Consider the following 14,223-nt stretch of genomic DNA (forward strand, 5'->3'; position numbering starts at 1 on the left):
GAGCTCAGAGTAGAGCCACTTCTCCTCTACATTGAGCGGAGCCAGATGAGGTGGCTCGGGCATCTGGTCAGGATACCTCCCGGACATCTGCCTGGGCAAGTTTTCTGGGCAAGTCTGACTGGCAGGGGGCATCGGGAAGATCCAAGACGTGTTGGAGAGATGTCTCTCAATTGGCCTGGGAACTGTTTAGGGTGCGAACCAACTGGAGAAGCGGAAGAAGATGGATTAATGAGGCGGTGTTATCATGTACACTATGTGCCTGAACAGCTCATCATTTCATTTCAATTAGTTGCTAAGCCTCTTTTGGGAGGGGGGGGGGGTCGGCGGCGCAGGGGAGAGCGATATGGACATTGCCTGAATGAATTAAACATGTGTGGCGGTGTGACACAGCATTGTTTTTGTGTGCATATTCATTGTTTTTCAATATCTCTATATATTCTTTGATATACTGTATACAGGATATTTCTTGTACTGCACTTCCTAGTTTAAGGCAGACTGTTCGAAGACCAAGTCTTTGTCCAAAGAACAGCAGAAGTAATTCTTATTGACGAGGTGGGTTACTGTCCAGGGGCAGACAACCAAGTGGGGAGGTACTGAGCAAAGTTCAGCTTCCTGACAGCTTGATTGATGAAGCTTGTGAATCTTGATGAGCTCTCTAAGGCTCTTCATCTTGCAAAATAAGTACAGACTTGTTTGGGCCTTCTTGGCCAACTATGTGGTGTTGTTTAACCAGGAGAGATCCTTGGAAATGTGCACCGCCAGGACCTTGGTTCTACTCATGCTCTGTACAGCAGTGTCGTTGATGGTCAGTCAGGGGTGCCGTGGAAGTCTTCTCCGAGTCTACAACAATCTCTTTGGTCTTCCCCACACTGAGGAAGACTGTCCTTGCAACACTCACCCAGTTGGCCCACCTTAATCCTGTAGGGGGCTACATCATTACTGGAGATGAGGTCCACACAGTTGTGTTATCTGCAACCTTAATGATGTGGTTGGTACATAATTTTGGCACACAGTTGTGGGTCAGCAGTGTGAAGAGCAGAAGGCTGAGCACACATCCTTGTGGAACCCCTGTGAGGAATGGGTGGAGAACAGCAGGGATGGTGTCCTCCATGGATATGTTTGACTTGATTATGATGGAAGTCAATGCTACGGGGTGGTAGTCGTAGCTTGATGGGAAGGGGTTCTTTGGGACTGGTATTATTGTGGTAGCTTTCATCCGTTTCCTGTTTTGAATTCACATGTCACTGGAGGTGCTCGTTGGTAATTACAAGTTTCTTACGGAGGATGTGTGGACTCATTAAAACTAACTTCTGATGCATTCAACTGCATCTCCATATGCTCCTGCTGTGTAGCTCCTTTCCACGGTGATTGTGCTACTACCTTTTCGTGCACTGTGGCTCTGTTAGTTTTTGTTGCCTCCATTCCACCTGCTGAAGCATGAAATATTATTTTACCTGCTATTTGCTTCTTCATCTTGAGGTCATGCAGGCAAACAAAAATGTGACACATATTTTTGTTTATCTGTGTACTGTTGTCATATTATACTGCATATGTTGTATCTATTAACTTAACAAAAAGTAGGTCCTTATAAGGCCACAAGCCTTTGTAATACAAAGCTGCATCGCTGCAACTTGTCTGACTTTGTGGCTTACATCAAGTCGTTCTGCTTATTTCTATTGTCCAAGGTGGAAGCAAGAGAATTGATCAAATTCATCAACCATTCAATAAAAGAAGGGAAGGAATCACCTGTACTGTGAGGAGTTGTTGAACTGGATCAGACGAGGGCTTAGCTTCTGTATGAGAATCCTGACGATGTTGACAAAGAGCATGAAATTGATCTATGCATAAATTAAAAGAAGAAGAAGGAGAAGGTGTGACAGCATGGTGGCAGTAATATGTGCAGCAGAGTGTGTAACTGACATGGATAGACGCTTGTTGTGCATGCTTTTTTTTTTTTTTTTTAGGCAGTGAAATGATTTATCAGGAGAAGAAAAAGAAGGTAGACAAAGCATCTGCATGACAATGACCAGTACTGTCATATGCAGGTGCAACACAAAGAGGAACATTTACCACGATGGACACAACAATCGGGCCCTTGATGATCCACCAATAGAGCGACTTCTCATTGATGTCCCAGCATCTGTATGGATGGGAGGTGCAAGATATTTACAGATGTAACCTTTAGAAAGGATGCATTCTGATAGGTGAAAAAATATCCCCTGTAATTGAAAGGTCAATTAAAAATCTATACATGAGCAAAAAATTTGATTGCAGGAACATGCATGACATTAATACACAAATGAAACTGAAAGGTACAGACTCTGTATCTTCAAAATACACTCTGGATCCAATCCACAGCACAATGAAGAGCACAGGAACCCCTGTGAAACAAAAAATACATTGTAAAAAAACTGTATCTGTGAAACATAAATCAATAGGGAAGAACAATAAGGCAGTTAGCAACCAACTCAATGTTAGCTCTTCTAACAGTCAAATAGTCCTCTTTTGTGCTAAAAGCAAAAAATCAGTGATATATTTTAGATTCATCTACCTTTCGCTTATTGGACTCCTTTTGTCCAGACAGCTCATTTTAGCATCAATATGAGATTTTCACCATCTTTGATGCCTTTTAAAATTGAAGTGAGGGAGCGAGAGCCTTCATCTTATCTCAGACTAATCCTAATTTAAAATCAGGACTACGTCTCCTTTTTAACTCACTGCACTGATCTTCATAGGAAGTAATCACCTCGCCACATCACAGTAAGGCAGGTAAGCCAAATCTCAACTCTCGCGTTTTATCTCTGCCTGGCCCAGCAAACATTATATCTTAAACTGGACAAGACCAGTTCATCTCAGAAAGAATATATCCTCCGTTGCGCTGCATTGGAGGAAAAGGAGTAATAAATCGCTGCTGACAAAGAGATACTTGAACTCCTTTTCCGACTGACAACCATGGCCTCTGATCTGGAGGTACTGAGTTTCATCCCAAAAGCTTCACACTCGGATGCAAACTGTCCCAGTACACACTGAATGTCACAGCTAGGAAAGGTCATCAGGACCACATCATCCATAAATAGCAGAGATGAGATCCTAAGGCCCCCAAACTGGACTCCCCCGATGCCTTGGCTGCGCCCAGAAATTCTGTCCATGAAAAAGGGCAGCCTTGGCGGAGGCCAACGTTCACTGGAAACAGGCTCGACTTACTACAGGCAATGTGAACCAAGATCCAACTTCCATACAATATTGAAGAGACCTTTTAGGTCTGGTAAGTGGAGCACTCACAAATATATGACTTAAATCCTGTGCCTAAGTGAGCAGATCATGGGATATGGCTTTCATGATTATTTCTAATAATGAGGTTGTGATTTAATTAATTTATTAATTAATAACTAGCTGGAGGAGTGATCGCATTAATTACCGGTATATGTCACATGCTGCGTGCTGGATGTGTGTATGTTCCCTTGTTGAAGCTAATCAACTGTGGTCTTTGACTGTGTTGATTACTCATAGTTTTTTTTTATTTCTTTCTATTACACAAGGTGATGGCTATCAGCGGAACCTGGCAGGAGGAGCACTCACCCAAAGTGAAGATAATGGGAAACAATTAAGTCTGAGAAGTTATTAGGTGTTATTTTTTTTATAAATATTTGCATACGTACCCCATCCCAGCAGACTGAAGCCCCACAGGCACCGGATGCTGCGATAAAATGAAGAGAGCAGCAAGGAATTGAGGTAGAGTGCCTCCACCAGGAGCCAGAAAAAATTTGCCATGACGCAATAGTGACAGAAGACCACAGCAGCCTTACAGGCAAACTGGACAGAAGATTAGGGAAAGGGAAGAAAGATGAGTTTCTAGGAGGACTCTTGAGGAAAGGCATCTTGTCTTACTGTGGACAGGGTGCAGTGGTTGGTCTCGTCGTTTGAGAACAGAGTGGCGTCTTTGATAAACACTGCCGCGGCTTTCAGGATGAACGTGAGGAAGAGTTGGATGTGGATGAAGTTCCTGGCACAGCGTAGCCTCCTTGTGAAGAAAACACAAACATAATACTGTCAATGCTGCAGGGAAAAGGAGGCTTTCTATTTTGTTATTACCATTTAGTTACATTAGTTTTTACACCATATGCCAGATTTTACTTTCCAAGTACCCTGCAAATTTGCATTTGTATAAAATGTTAACTGAAATGACCCTGGCACATACAGACAAGCAACCATTCACACTCACATTCATACCTATGGACAATTTGTAGTCTCCATTAACATAACATTATGTGTAGCATGTTTTTGGAATGTGGGAGGAAACCAGAATACCCGGAGGAAACCCACGCACACATGGGGAGAACATGCAAACTCCACAGAGATGTCTAAATAGAGATTCAAACCCTCAACTTCCTGACAGTGAGGCCAACATTCTACCCACTTGTACATTTATTAGCAAATGATAGCTAGTTTTCTTTTTTATATTCCACATACCATTATTACTCACAATGTCTTACAGAAAGTGCTAAAACATCGCACAGCAGTGTAACCGGTAGATAAAACAGACAATGTGAGCTCTAACCGTGTATCTTATTAGCCATTTACAACAATTCTGATGTTTCATTCTGATTCTGAAAAATTCAAAACCCCATTTAGGGGACAAAAGAAACCTTGAAACCGTCCTGAATGAACAGACTGCAGTGGACATCGAATGGGCAACATATGACACATTATAAATATATAAAACATATACTTTTTATTTATTTATTTATTTGTTAATCTCGAGCCAATTACTCAAGACTTGTCAGTTAATGCCCCTTTTAAGACATAAATTTGGCCATGTTTGAAAAAAGCTATACAATATAGTCATCCCTTGCTTTGTATTTCACTCTCACGGTTTTATTATTAGTCCAAAATATGCACATTAAAAAAAATGTGACACATTGAAATAATTCAGTGTATGCCACCCAATAAATATTTGAATGATTTTTAGTAGACTGACTTTAATACTACAATAAAATGCTGAAGGTGGCAGAGCAGCAGATAAAAACAGTAGTAAAATGGTGATTAATTATCTTGAGAGGGCAGCTGGAGTATGATCCCTGAGGGCCACATTACTAGAGGACAGCTGGTATGGTGTCTGGAACTACATGGGACAGGACCCCAGGTGTGGAAGATATTTTTTTTGCCAGGATGACACCTATACAAACGCACTTTAGGTGTCAAAGCCTCACGGGCCAAAGCATCCTCTACCGAACATGTTGTCCTGTGTTCGTACCTGAAGAGCAGCAGGATGAGCACAGCAGCGATCAGCACCAGCAGAGAGACGCCGTAACCGACGGTGTAGATCAGCTTCACTGTGGCAAAGTAGCTCTGCTCCGTCTGTGTGCATGCACACACACACACACACACACATGCACACAAGGAAAAAGATTAGCAGATAAATTTGTTTGCATATTGAAAAGGTGGCGTCTTATGGCAGCAAGATGAATTGACTCAAGTGAAAAAGCTCCTTAATACCTGTAAAAAAAAAAGGCAGACCTGGCAATCAGCCTAATGACCAGGAGGTTTGTTTATTATCTACAAGAGCACAAAATGCCCCTCTCCCAAAGTAGTTTACTGTAATTACCACCACTTAAAAAAGAAACATAACAATTATATTGTACTACATTCTCACTTTGTGAAACAGGATAATTTCAACTATCACCTAACGGATGACATATGATTCACTTACTGCTTTCCTAAAGCATGTGGATCATTAATAACTCGGTGCTTCCTCTGAGGAAACAGAAAAACTAAACAGTGTCTGACCTGGCCACGCACAAGAAAAATCACACAGTGCTCACCTCAGGTATGTCATCATCCACGCTACAGGCCTGGTGGTACGGCGGAAAGGGCCTGGACCAACCTCCATCAGTGCAGTTACGGCTCACGGAACCTGAAGTCAATAGAATAGGAAATTAAGAAGGACCCTGAGTCATTTCAAATGTACAAGACCACAGCTGTCTAGTACTGGCCTCCACTCACACTGTGAATGTGGATTATTACTTAGTATTCATTTTTAGTAGTATGCAATGTGGTGGTTATCATTAGTAACTGGCATGAGGAGCTATGACACTAATAATATGACATAGACTTCACCACATTTGAACATAATGGAATATTCTAGCACTAATAAGAAAACTGGATGCAACTCGTCCTGATGATGTGGTGCAATTAGCATTATACCTGCTCATAAAAGGCTCGACAGTGACGCACTCCTTTGACTACACCAACAATGCATTCTTAATGCTATTATATTGTTAATGATATTTTTTATATTACATCACTGCAATGGGAGTGTAAAAACACTTCTTCCACTCCCATAGTGGATAATTACCACAGACCCCCAAGCACCGACTGGGCCATTCACGTTATTAAAAAAAGCCACATAAATAAATGAATGCATTATGAACTAGAAATTAGCCTTTACAATCTATTATACTCTTGCTTCTATATGTTAACTATAACCAACCATCTTTTGTTGTACGTATATAATTCATAACTACATCAAAGAGACTCAACATTGTGATTGTGTCATGTGGAAATGTAAATTCAATTCATACAGTTTTAGGATATCATTAGCAGTCAACCTGTGGTGTTTCTGAAGAGGGAGAAAACGGCTGGACAAGCTCTCTGAACACTTTCCCCAACCACAGCATGAGGCCAGCAGACCACCGCGTCCCAGAATGCTCGACAACCTGGGAGGAAAAAAAACCAAAACATCAAAATTAGTCTCTTCTCGGTAGAATAGAAAAAAACACCATTATGCACTGCTCTGTAAAGCACTCTCTTCTCTGAACAGTCAGCGGCGGGTGAAAGAATGTAAACAGGACGAAGGTTTGCTCTTGGAGTAGTGAATGAAACAAATAAACACAATACAAATCAAAATGGTGTATAGACATGCTTGGAGATGCACTCAAACTGTAATATGTAGTATTCTACACTGGTCACTTGGTGTCAGTGGTGTAAGTAATATTATTGTAATGTTCTGTGCCAAATTAGGTTAGAACTGTGTGTACTGTATCTCATTTTTTCAGCACCAGAATTTAATTCCTATGTTTACACATGACCAAATGAATTGCACCAAAATGGAATTTGGCGTTCACACTTGTTGTGTTTGGTCTGGTTAAAAGGAAATCTGATGCATTTGCTCTGCTTGTACGCTTTGTCTGGTCAAGTGTGAATGCAATCATCCAAACCCTGGTATGAGTGTGAACGCAAAACGACCAAAGACACGATACTCAGTGTTAAATGACAGCAAAAAATAGACAAATACTTCACACCCAAAGTATGAATGCAAAGCCAACCGCACCAAAGCACAGGGCACTTTTTTCATTTTTGACCCAGACCAAAGTACTGAACAAACAAGTGTGAACGCACCCTCAGGCAATCATGATAACGCATCAATTTGTAATAGTTATTTTAGTATGTTCATGCTGTTTTATTTTTGTTTTTTTATAAACAGGAAAAAGCCACCTTGTGTACTTGTGTTTGCTTCCACAGCAATGGAGTGGAGGCAGCGGCGCTCATCTTTCTCCAGCTGGAATATGAACTCACATTCAGGGTGCAGCAGGCTTGTTAGAACCTAAAGGCATCAGAGAGAGGCAGAGCAGAGGGAATAGAGTGAGCCTACATGGACACACATTTAAAAGCATGGGGTAATCACAGAAGCCATTTCCTGTGGGTATGAAAAGCACTGCTGGTGTTGGGATGGCATCTTGCTTAATTCAATGAAGACGTTTCCCCCACAGGAAAGAGGAGATTGCTTGGGTTTCGGACAAATTTGCACTCTGAAGTGAGTACCACTGAGATTTTAGTTTGTGCTCATGGCATTATGCTGCCAAATATACACCAGGACATTTGTCTCACAGTACGACAAACAAGAAAATCTACCATGACCCTAATCCAAACACCCGATGAGAGGACAGATAAATATTTAAGTCAAATTCATCTAAACAAAGTCAAGCATGATTGGAATATCAAGTAATGGGGAGGCCTGCGGCAATACACTCAATCAATATGGCGGACATGTAGTATGGCACTGATTTACTGAAAAGATGTGTAGTGGAGCCTATTAAAAAAACATCATTAAAAAGTACCTTTTGCATATTAGGGGTATTTTAGATTCCTTTTTCTTTTACTTCTATACTGCTGTCATTTCTCCTCACTATACCAATAAAACACTATAAGGCTTTGAAAACTCAATGACGCTCTGTCACGTCCCACCTTGACCCATTTGTTGGACCATTTACACTTGAAATTATGAGCCATGATTCCAGGCTTTGCTTTATATGTCTTAAAACCTTCATTAATTACAAACAGGAATAGATTTGTCTAGTAACCCATAATGCGTGTTATCCTCCAATTACACTCTTTACAAAATCATATGCTGTTCTCACAAGAACCAACATTTGACGGCTTCCTCTCACGCCCTCGCTATGAATGAAAGAAGAATATCTAAAGTGTTGTTTATTCCAGTGTGCACTCACGTTGCCTGCCAGCATTCATTATGCAAAACAGTATTACTATTGGTGAAGCCTTTGTATTTTCTGTTTATTTCTAACGTACTAGGCGGGGGGTCATGATTAATAAGCGATGAGCTAGCTCCGTTCAGCACATTCAGTTCAGCACATGTACACCATTTTTTCCCCTTCGACGGTCACAGAACATTCAATCAATTAACTGCAACACAAATACGCCAGTAAATAGGTTTTGGATTCAATTTACGTTTTCACAAAAAAACAATTTCTGTGCAAAATGTGCTCCTCAAAACAGACTGGAACCCTCATCTTCACCCGCTGCAAAGGGTAGCGGATTTAGATGCTCTATGAGGTGTGTCATTTAGATACACCATTTTCCCCAGGAATATTAATTTCACACACGAAGGAGAAACCTGAATGCATCAGCAGTGGAGTAGGTTACATCAAAAGGTAGTATTCAGTGCAGTATCCACAGATGGAAAACAATAACATTTTTCACTCTTACCTAAAAGTCATCATTTGCTTGTTAGTTACTTAGAATTACAAGGCACACTCTGATGACAGCAGTTTGTGTGCATGTTTAAAAAAAAAAAAAAGAAACAAAAAAGCAGGAGAAGCAAGGCGAAAAGGGAGGCACTTTGTGAGGCAGACATGTAATCACAAAGACCCTCCATTTCCAAAATGACTGAAATGTTGGCAATGATTTGCATTTAGCCCCCCCTCCTTCTTGTGCCATTTGCTGGTGGGGCTCACTAAAACATGTTTATGACAAACATGACACAACACTAAAGCTTTGTTCTTGATTCAAGTTACATGTCTTCAATTTCCCATGGGCTTCATAAAGAGAGACAGACTATGGAAGCTAAATTCCAATGGGACCAAAAGCCTAAAGGCGGGAAAGACACATGTTGTTACATGTTAATTTAATATTTATGACTTTATAAACATAAATCAAACGGTACCTCTGAATATGAAAGCATGGATGTCGCGGGGGTGCTGGAGCCTATCCCAGCTGTCTTCAGGCAGAGGCGGGGTACACCTTGCACTGGTCGCCAGCCAATCACAGGGCACATATAGACAAACAACCATTCACACTCACATTCATACCTATGGACAATTTGGAGTCACCAATTATCCTAGCATGTTTTTGGAATGTGGGAGGAAAATGCTCAGCTGACATATGACCTCTACAAAGCGCCATTTATGCGATCGACCCAAACTACCTTCATGATTGACCACAATTGAAGCAATGGGCACACCTGTAAACAATTATTTTTAGTTAGTTTCGACTGCTACCTTGCAGTCACTGCAAGAACTAAAAGGAGAATAAAGAAAGAAAAATTAACTCTTGTATGAAAAAAGAATTGTTTAGAAAATCTCCCTCAATAGTTGAGTGAAGAGTCGCTTGTAGGTTTTCATCTTTTGGAGCTTGAAAGATTTTTGGACATGCTTGAAAATTTTAATATTAATGCAGACCTCAAACCTGTCTTACTGTATAAAGCATCAAAAGGTTGTGTCAGATTGACTGACTATTGTATGTTAAAAGTTTAAATTAAATACTTTGGAAGCAACTGGCGGGCTAGATATGGGCCCTGGTGTAGAGTGTACCTTTTAAGATAATACTGCATTTGGCCACAGTGTATAATGTGTTTGATTTAGTGACAGAAACTCTCCTATTCTCCATTGTCTTCTGTAGCTGTAGCTTAAGAAAAAAAAACAGAGACAAAAGGACATGCATACACAGAAGAGGACATAAAAGATGCGCCTGCAATCATCTTGGCAGCAGCTGCCAAGAAAATTAAAAGGGGGGGTAAACAGCTGAGTGGTATGTGGCACCACCTCCGCTTCCAGCAGGGAGGAAGGAGGGACGCAAACCTGAGCGACTTGCAGCTCACTCCTCTCTGGTCTTAATGGAATGCTAACGATTTAATGAAGGACACTAGCATCCACTATGATCTGCAATTATGTCAAAGTCGCAGAAGGAAGGAAAAAAAATATTTTGCTGTGGTGAAGCGTCGGTCTGACAAGAAGAGTTTTGCAAATACACAGTACACGCGTAAAGACACAGTATGCAACTCGACAGAGTCTCCCAAACTGAGGATCAAGAGTCAAGATTGGTCCAACTTTATTGGGTTAGAGCTTTCTGATTGTTTGATTCATTATATAAATTTAAGGATGTGTGGGTCCACTTTGATCCATTTTGTGCAATAATGATGCTCAAACCAATCCAATTTAGGCCAAGATACACTAAGCTATATGCGGGATGTTCCAGGTAAGAGGTTCAACACTGAGTTGGCTTACCCCAAGAATGATTTCAGGTTTGGTTCCAAGTGTTCAGGATCACAATGAAAAGCCACTGGAGCCTCGATGCTATGATTCACTATAATGCAAATGCTTATAGAAAAAAGGTTGTCTTTCTTGGTCCCTATGGAATTGGAAGGACTCATGTGTGCTTATTGTGACTAAAAACACTTAAAAAAAGGAGGAGGAGCATGGAAATAAATCTCATTTTAATTTAGGTGCAATTCCATTGGTGAAAAACATACATGGAGGCCGCTGACAGTAAAATATAAAAATGGTGATGATATCGCTCATTTGTTTTAATTATAATGCACATGAAATGCTAAGTAAATTGAAGTGACCATATTTTTTCTTACCGGGGACAATACTCAAACTTCGAATAAAATAATCTGCCATTTCAGCTCTTGTTGGCAGATTATTTATTTTATTATATATTATATATATTATATTATATATATTATACATTTATTATATATATTTTATTTTATTATATAGATAGCTCATATATTTAATCGTCTTATTTGCAATACTTACAGTACATTCCTAAAGTACTATTTTCATTTAATTACATGAAATCTAAAGACGGATTAACGATATGTTAGCCCTCTGCTGACAGCAAAGATTGAGAATTATTTACGCAATCTCACTTACAAGTATCTTCCTGGAGAAGGACAGGGTGCATGTATTTTTTTTAAATAGATAAAGGAAAGACCAATTTCAGTTCAGTTCATCAAATAAATAAGTATTTGAAGACAACATTTTTCAACCAAAGGGATGTTTTTTTATCTCTTCTTTTCCTATTATCCTCTTAATAAGCAACCGGTATTGAGATTTTAAAAACTCCTATGGAGTCAAGTGCCTCACCAGCCATGAACCTCACCACACATTACTGATTACCATGGCAACGGACACAGTATGACTTTCCTCTCTTTTTGGAATGGAAAAGCCATTGTCCAATTAATCATTTTCACTACTCCCCCTTCGGAACACAACATTCACATTTATGTTATTGGTGAAAAAGCAGATTGATATTAATGTAATTTCTAATAATATATCTTAACATTGTTATTATTTAACATTCAGAATATGCCGAGGGCCAATATAAAACAAGCTGCTTCCTAATTACATAGAATAATGAACCTGTGTAGCCACCTATTGCCATTCACACAACAGAATACTGTAAGTTATAGCACGCCTAGTGGTGTGCCGTGATATATTTTTAACCTTGGCTGAATAAAGGCTGGGAAGCACACCAAACGACTTCTCCGCCTCAACTCAGTCGGAGCTTTTCCTCCTGTCACTCACACACACCAGTGACCTGGAGAGATGCATGGAGATCAGCTCAGGGAGATAAAAAGTTTAAAAGATTATTAAAGGAAGTTGGCAAACAATAGATATTGAATACTGATATTGAAAACATCAAAAGATTCATTTTAGATTTCTGATTTAGATTATAGATTTCTGTCAAAAGATGACTACCGTGATGTCAACTTCGTGAAGCTGAGACATGTTTTCTTTAGAGTGTCCAGATAGTGTTATGGAGGGGAGCCACTTTGAACTGGTAATAGCACTGTCAAAAAGTGGCCAGTGTCAGTAAGTCTATTTTGTGCTTCTTGGGTTAAAGTGCAAAGTTTCAATCACCATAGAAGTTATTGTTTGTAGTGGCTGTTTTTTCTTTGTTTTGTTTTGGTTAGGGTGTGTTTGTGTGTCGCTGATTATAATTCTCCACAGTCCCCAGCAGTGAATGGGAATAAATTGAAGTGGAAGATTGTAATGAGTGGCTGGTCCCCACACCCTCCATTCCCATCCTCACCACCACACATATGCGATTATCCGCATCTCTGAATTCTATTTGGTTATGGAAATAGGAAATAGGGGGGCTAAATAAAAGCTGCTGATTTAAAGAAGCGAACATCAGAGTGTGCATATGCATACCGGCGTACAGTTCAGGTTAGCGCCTTGTGGCCGGAAGCGTACTTGACTTGCTCAAAACAAATGGAGTGCACTAAATTACTAAATAGCAAGCCAAGAAAATTGAATTCAGCCATCACAAAAAGTTCCATCAGGTGTGTGTCACAGGCGCGTGCACATACACACATATGTATGTAAATACCATATACAGATACACACACAAACATATAGATACATATGATAGCATGATAAGGATTTGCTTATGTGGATAATGCATTAAAAACTCAAATGTTATGAAATAAACCACAATTGCTCTATAATGGTGATCCAGCTTTTTTCACTTGCATATGTAACAGCCAGTTTAACATACTTACACGCTTGCATTATAGTACACTGAAATATCAACCTCTAAAAAAACACACATAAATAGAGTCACCTAATCATTAAAAAAATACAAAAATGTAGCAGTTTCACATAAAAAAAAACTTAAAAGGGCAAAAAAAATGATGGATGTATGTAAATATTGAATGTATTTTTTCATTAGTTAAACAGAAGCAATAACAACATAAGTAAAGTCAAATAAAACGTAAGTTAAATTAAAGAGATTAAGTATTAAAATAATAAAAAAATAAAAAAATAAAATTTAACCAATTCTTTTTTTTTTATTCACTCTAAGGATTAATTGCAAAATCTTGTCAGCTTCACAATACATAACTTTAACAGTCGGATGGCATTTAACATTAAACTACTTGACTGCAATGAGGTCTATCACGTATTTGTCAATGCGATTGAAGCTTTACACCACAAGTGAGTATACGAGGAAAACAATAAATCCATCAAGAGACACCAGAAGTTTACTAATGGAGGATGTACTTACAGCAGGAGCCAAGCAGAGCGTGAGGAAAGCCCCTCTGGATTGGATCTGCAGCATGTTGGCTTCCACACGGCGTGGAGAACGTATGTGGAGAGTGAAACTCATGCTGGAAGCAGCTCTGGATACTGAGCACCACTCTCTCTTTCTCCCCTCTCTCGTCTCCCCTCTCTCTCTCGCCCTCTCCAGATTAATAATGGGAGATCCATGTCAAGCTCACAAAAACTGGGAGAAGATGTAATGCTTCTGCTGTTACAGAATAAAAGCACAAAAACAGATGCGCACACAATATATTGGTACAGTATGTACTCACCTGACTCTTCATTAGGTACACCTGCACAGTCAAAAGCAATATGTACAGGCATATATGATGGTACTTTTGTAAAAATATAGGATGAATGAATATGATTACATCAGTACAAACTGTAACCATCATAAACAATACAGAAGCTGTGTTTTTTAACTAAAAGCTCAGCTTGTGTTTCATTTTAACACATAAAATGCCCATTTCCCATGCAAACCATACAAATATTAAACAGGTTTTGTTATTTTTGTCCTATCATAAGATTTCAACACTAAATCAGGGGTATCCAAATTATTTCCACATTATTCTACATTAGTTCACAGTCACATCCTGCACAC

At 39.6% G+C, this 14,223-nt stretch overlaps 1 protein-coding gene across 1 annotated transcript; it reads right to left on the bottom strand.

Moving 5' to 3' along the window:
- Positions 1-747: 747 nt before the first annotated feature.
- Positions 748-14,214, bottom strand: ghrhrl (growth hormone releasing hormone receptor, like). The gene is made up of 11 exons (XM_058073104.1): positions 13,588-14,214; positions 7,495-7,603; positions 6,609-6,716; positions 5,823-5,914; positions 5,255-5,358; positions 3,889-4,021; positions 3,660-3,813; positions 2,321-2,381; positions 2,071-2,140; positions 1,747-1,838; positions 748-1,430 (listed from the first exon to the last, which is right to left on the bottom strand). Exons 1-11 carry the CDS (start codon positions 13,687-13,689, stop codon positions 1,403-1,405), a joined length of 1,053 nt encoding a protein of 350 aa, XP_057929087.1. The 5' UTR covers positions 13,690-14,214; the 3' UTR covers positions 748-1,402.
- Between the last annotated feature and the right edge of the window lie 9 nt (positions 14,215-14,223).

This window comes from Doryrhamphus excisus, chromosome 5 (assembly GCF_030265055.1).
Source record: "Doryrhamphus excisus isolate RoL2022-K1 chromosome 5, RoL_Dexc_1.0, whole genome shotgun sequence".
Taxonomy (NCBI): Eukaryota; Metazoa; Chordata; class Actinopteri; order Syngnathiformes; family Syngnathidae; genus Doryrhamphus; species Doryrhamphus excisus.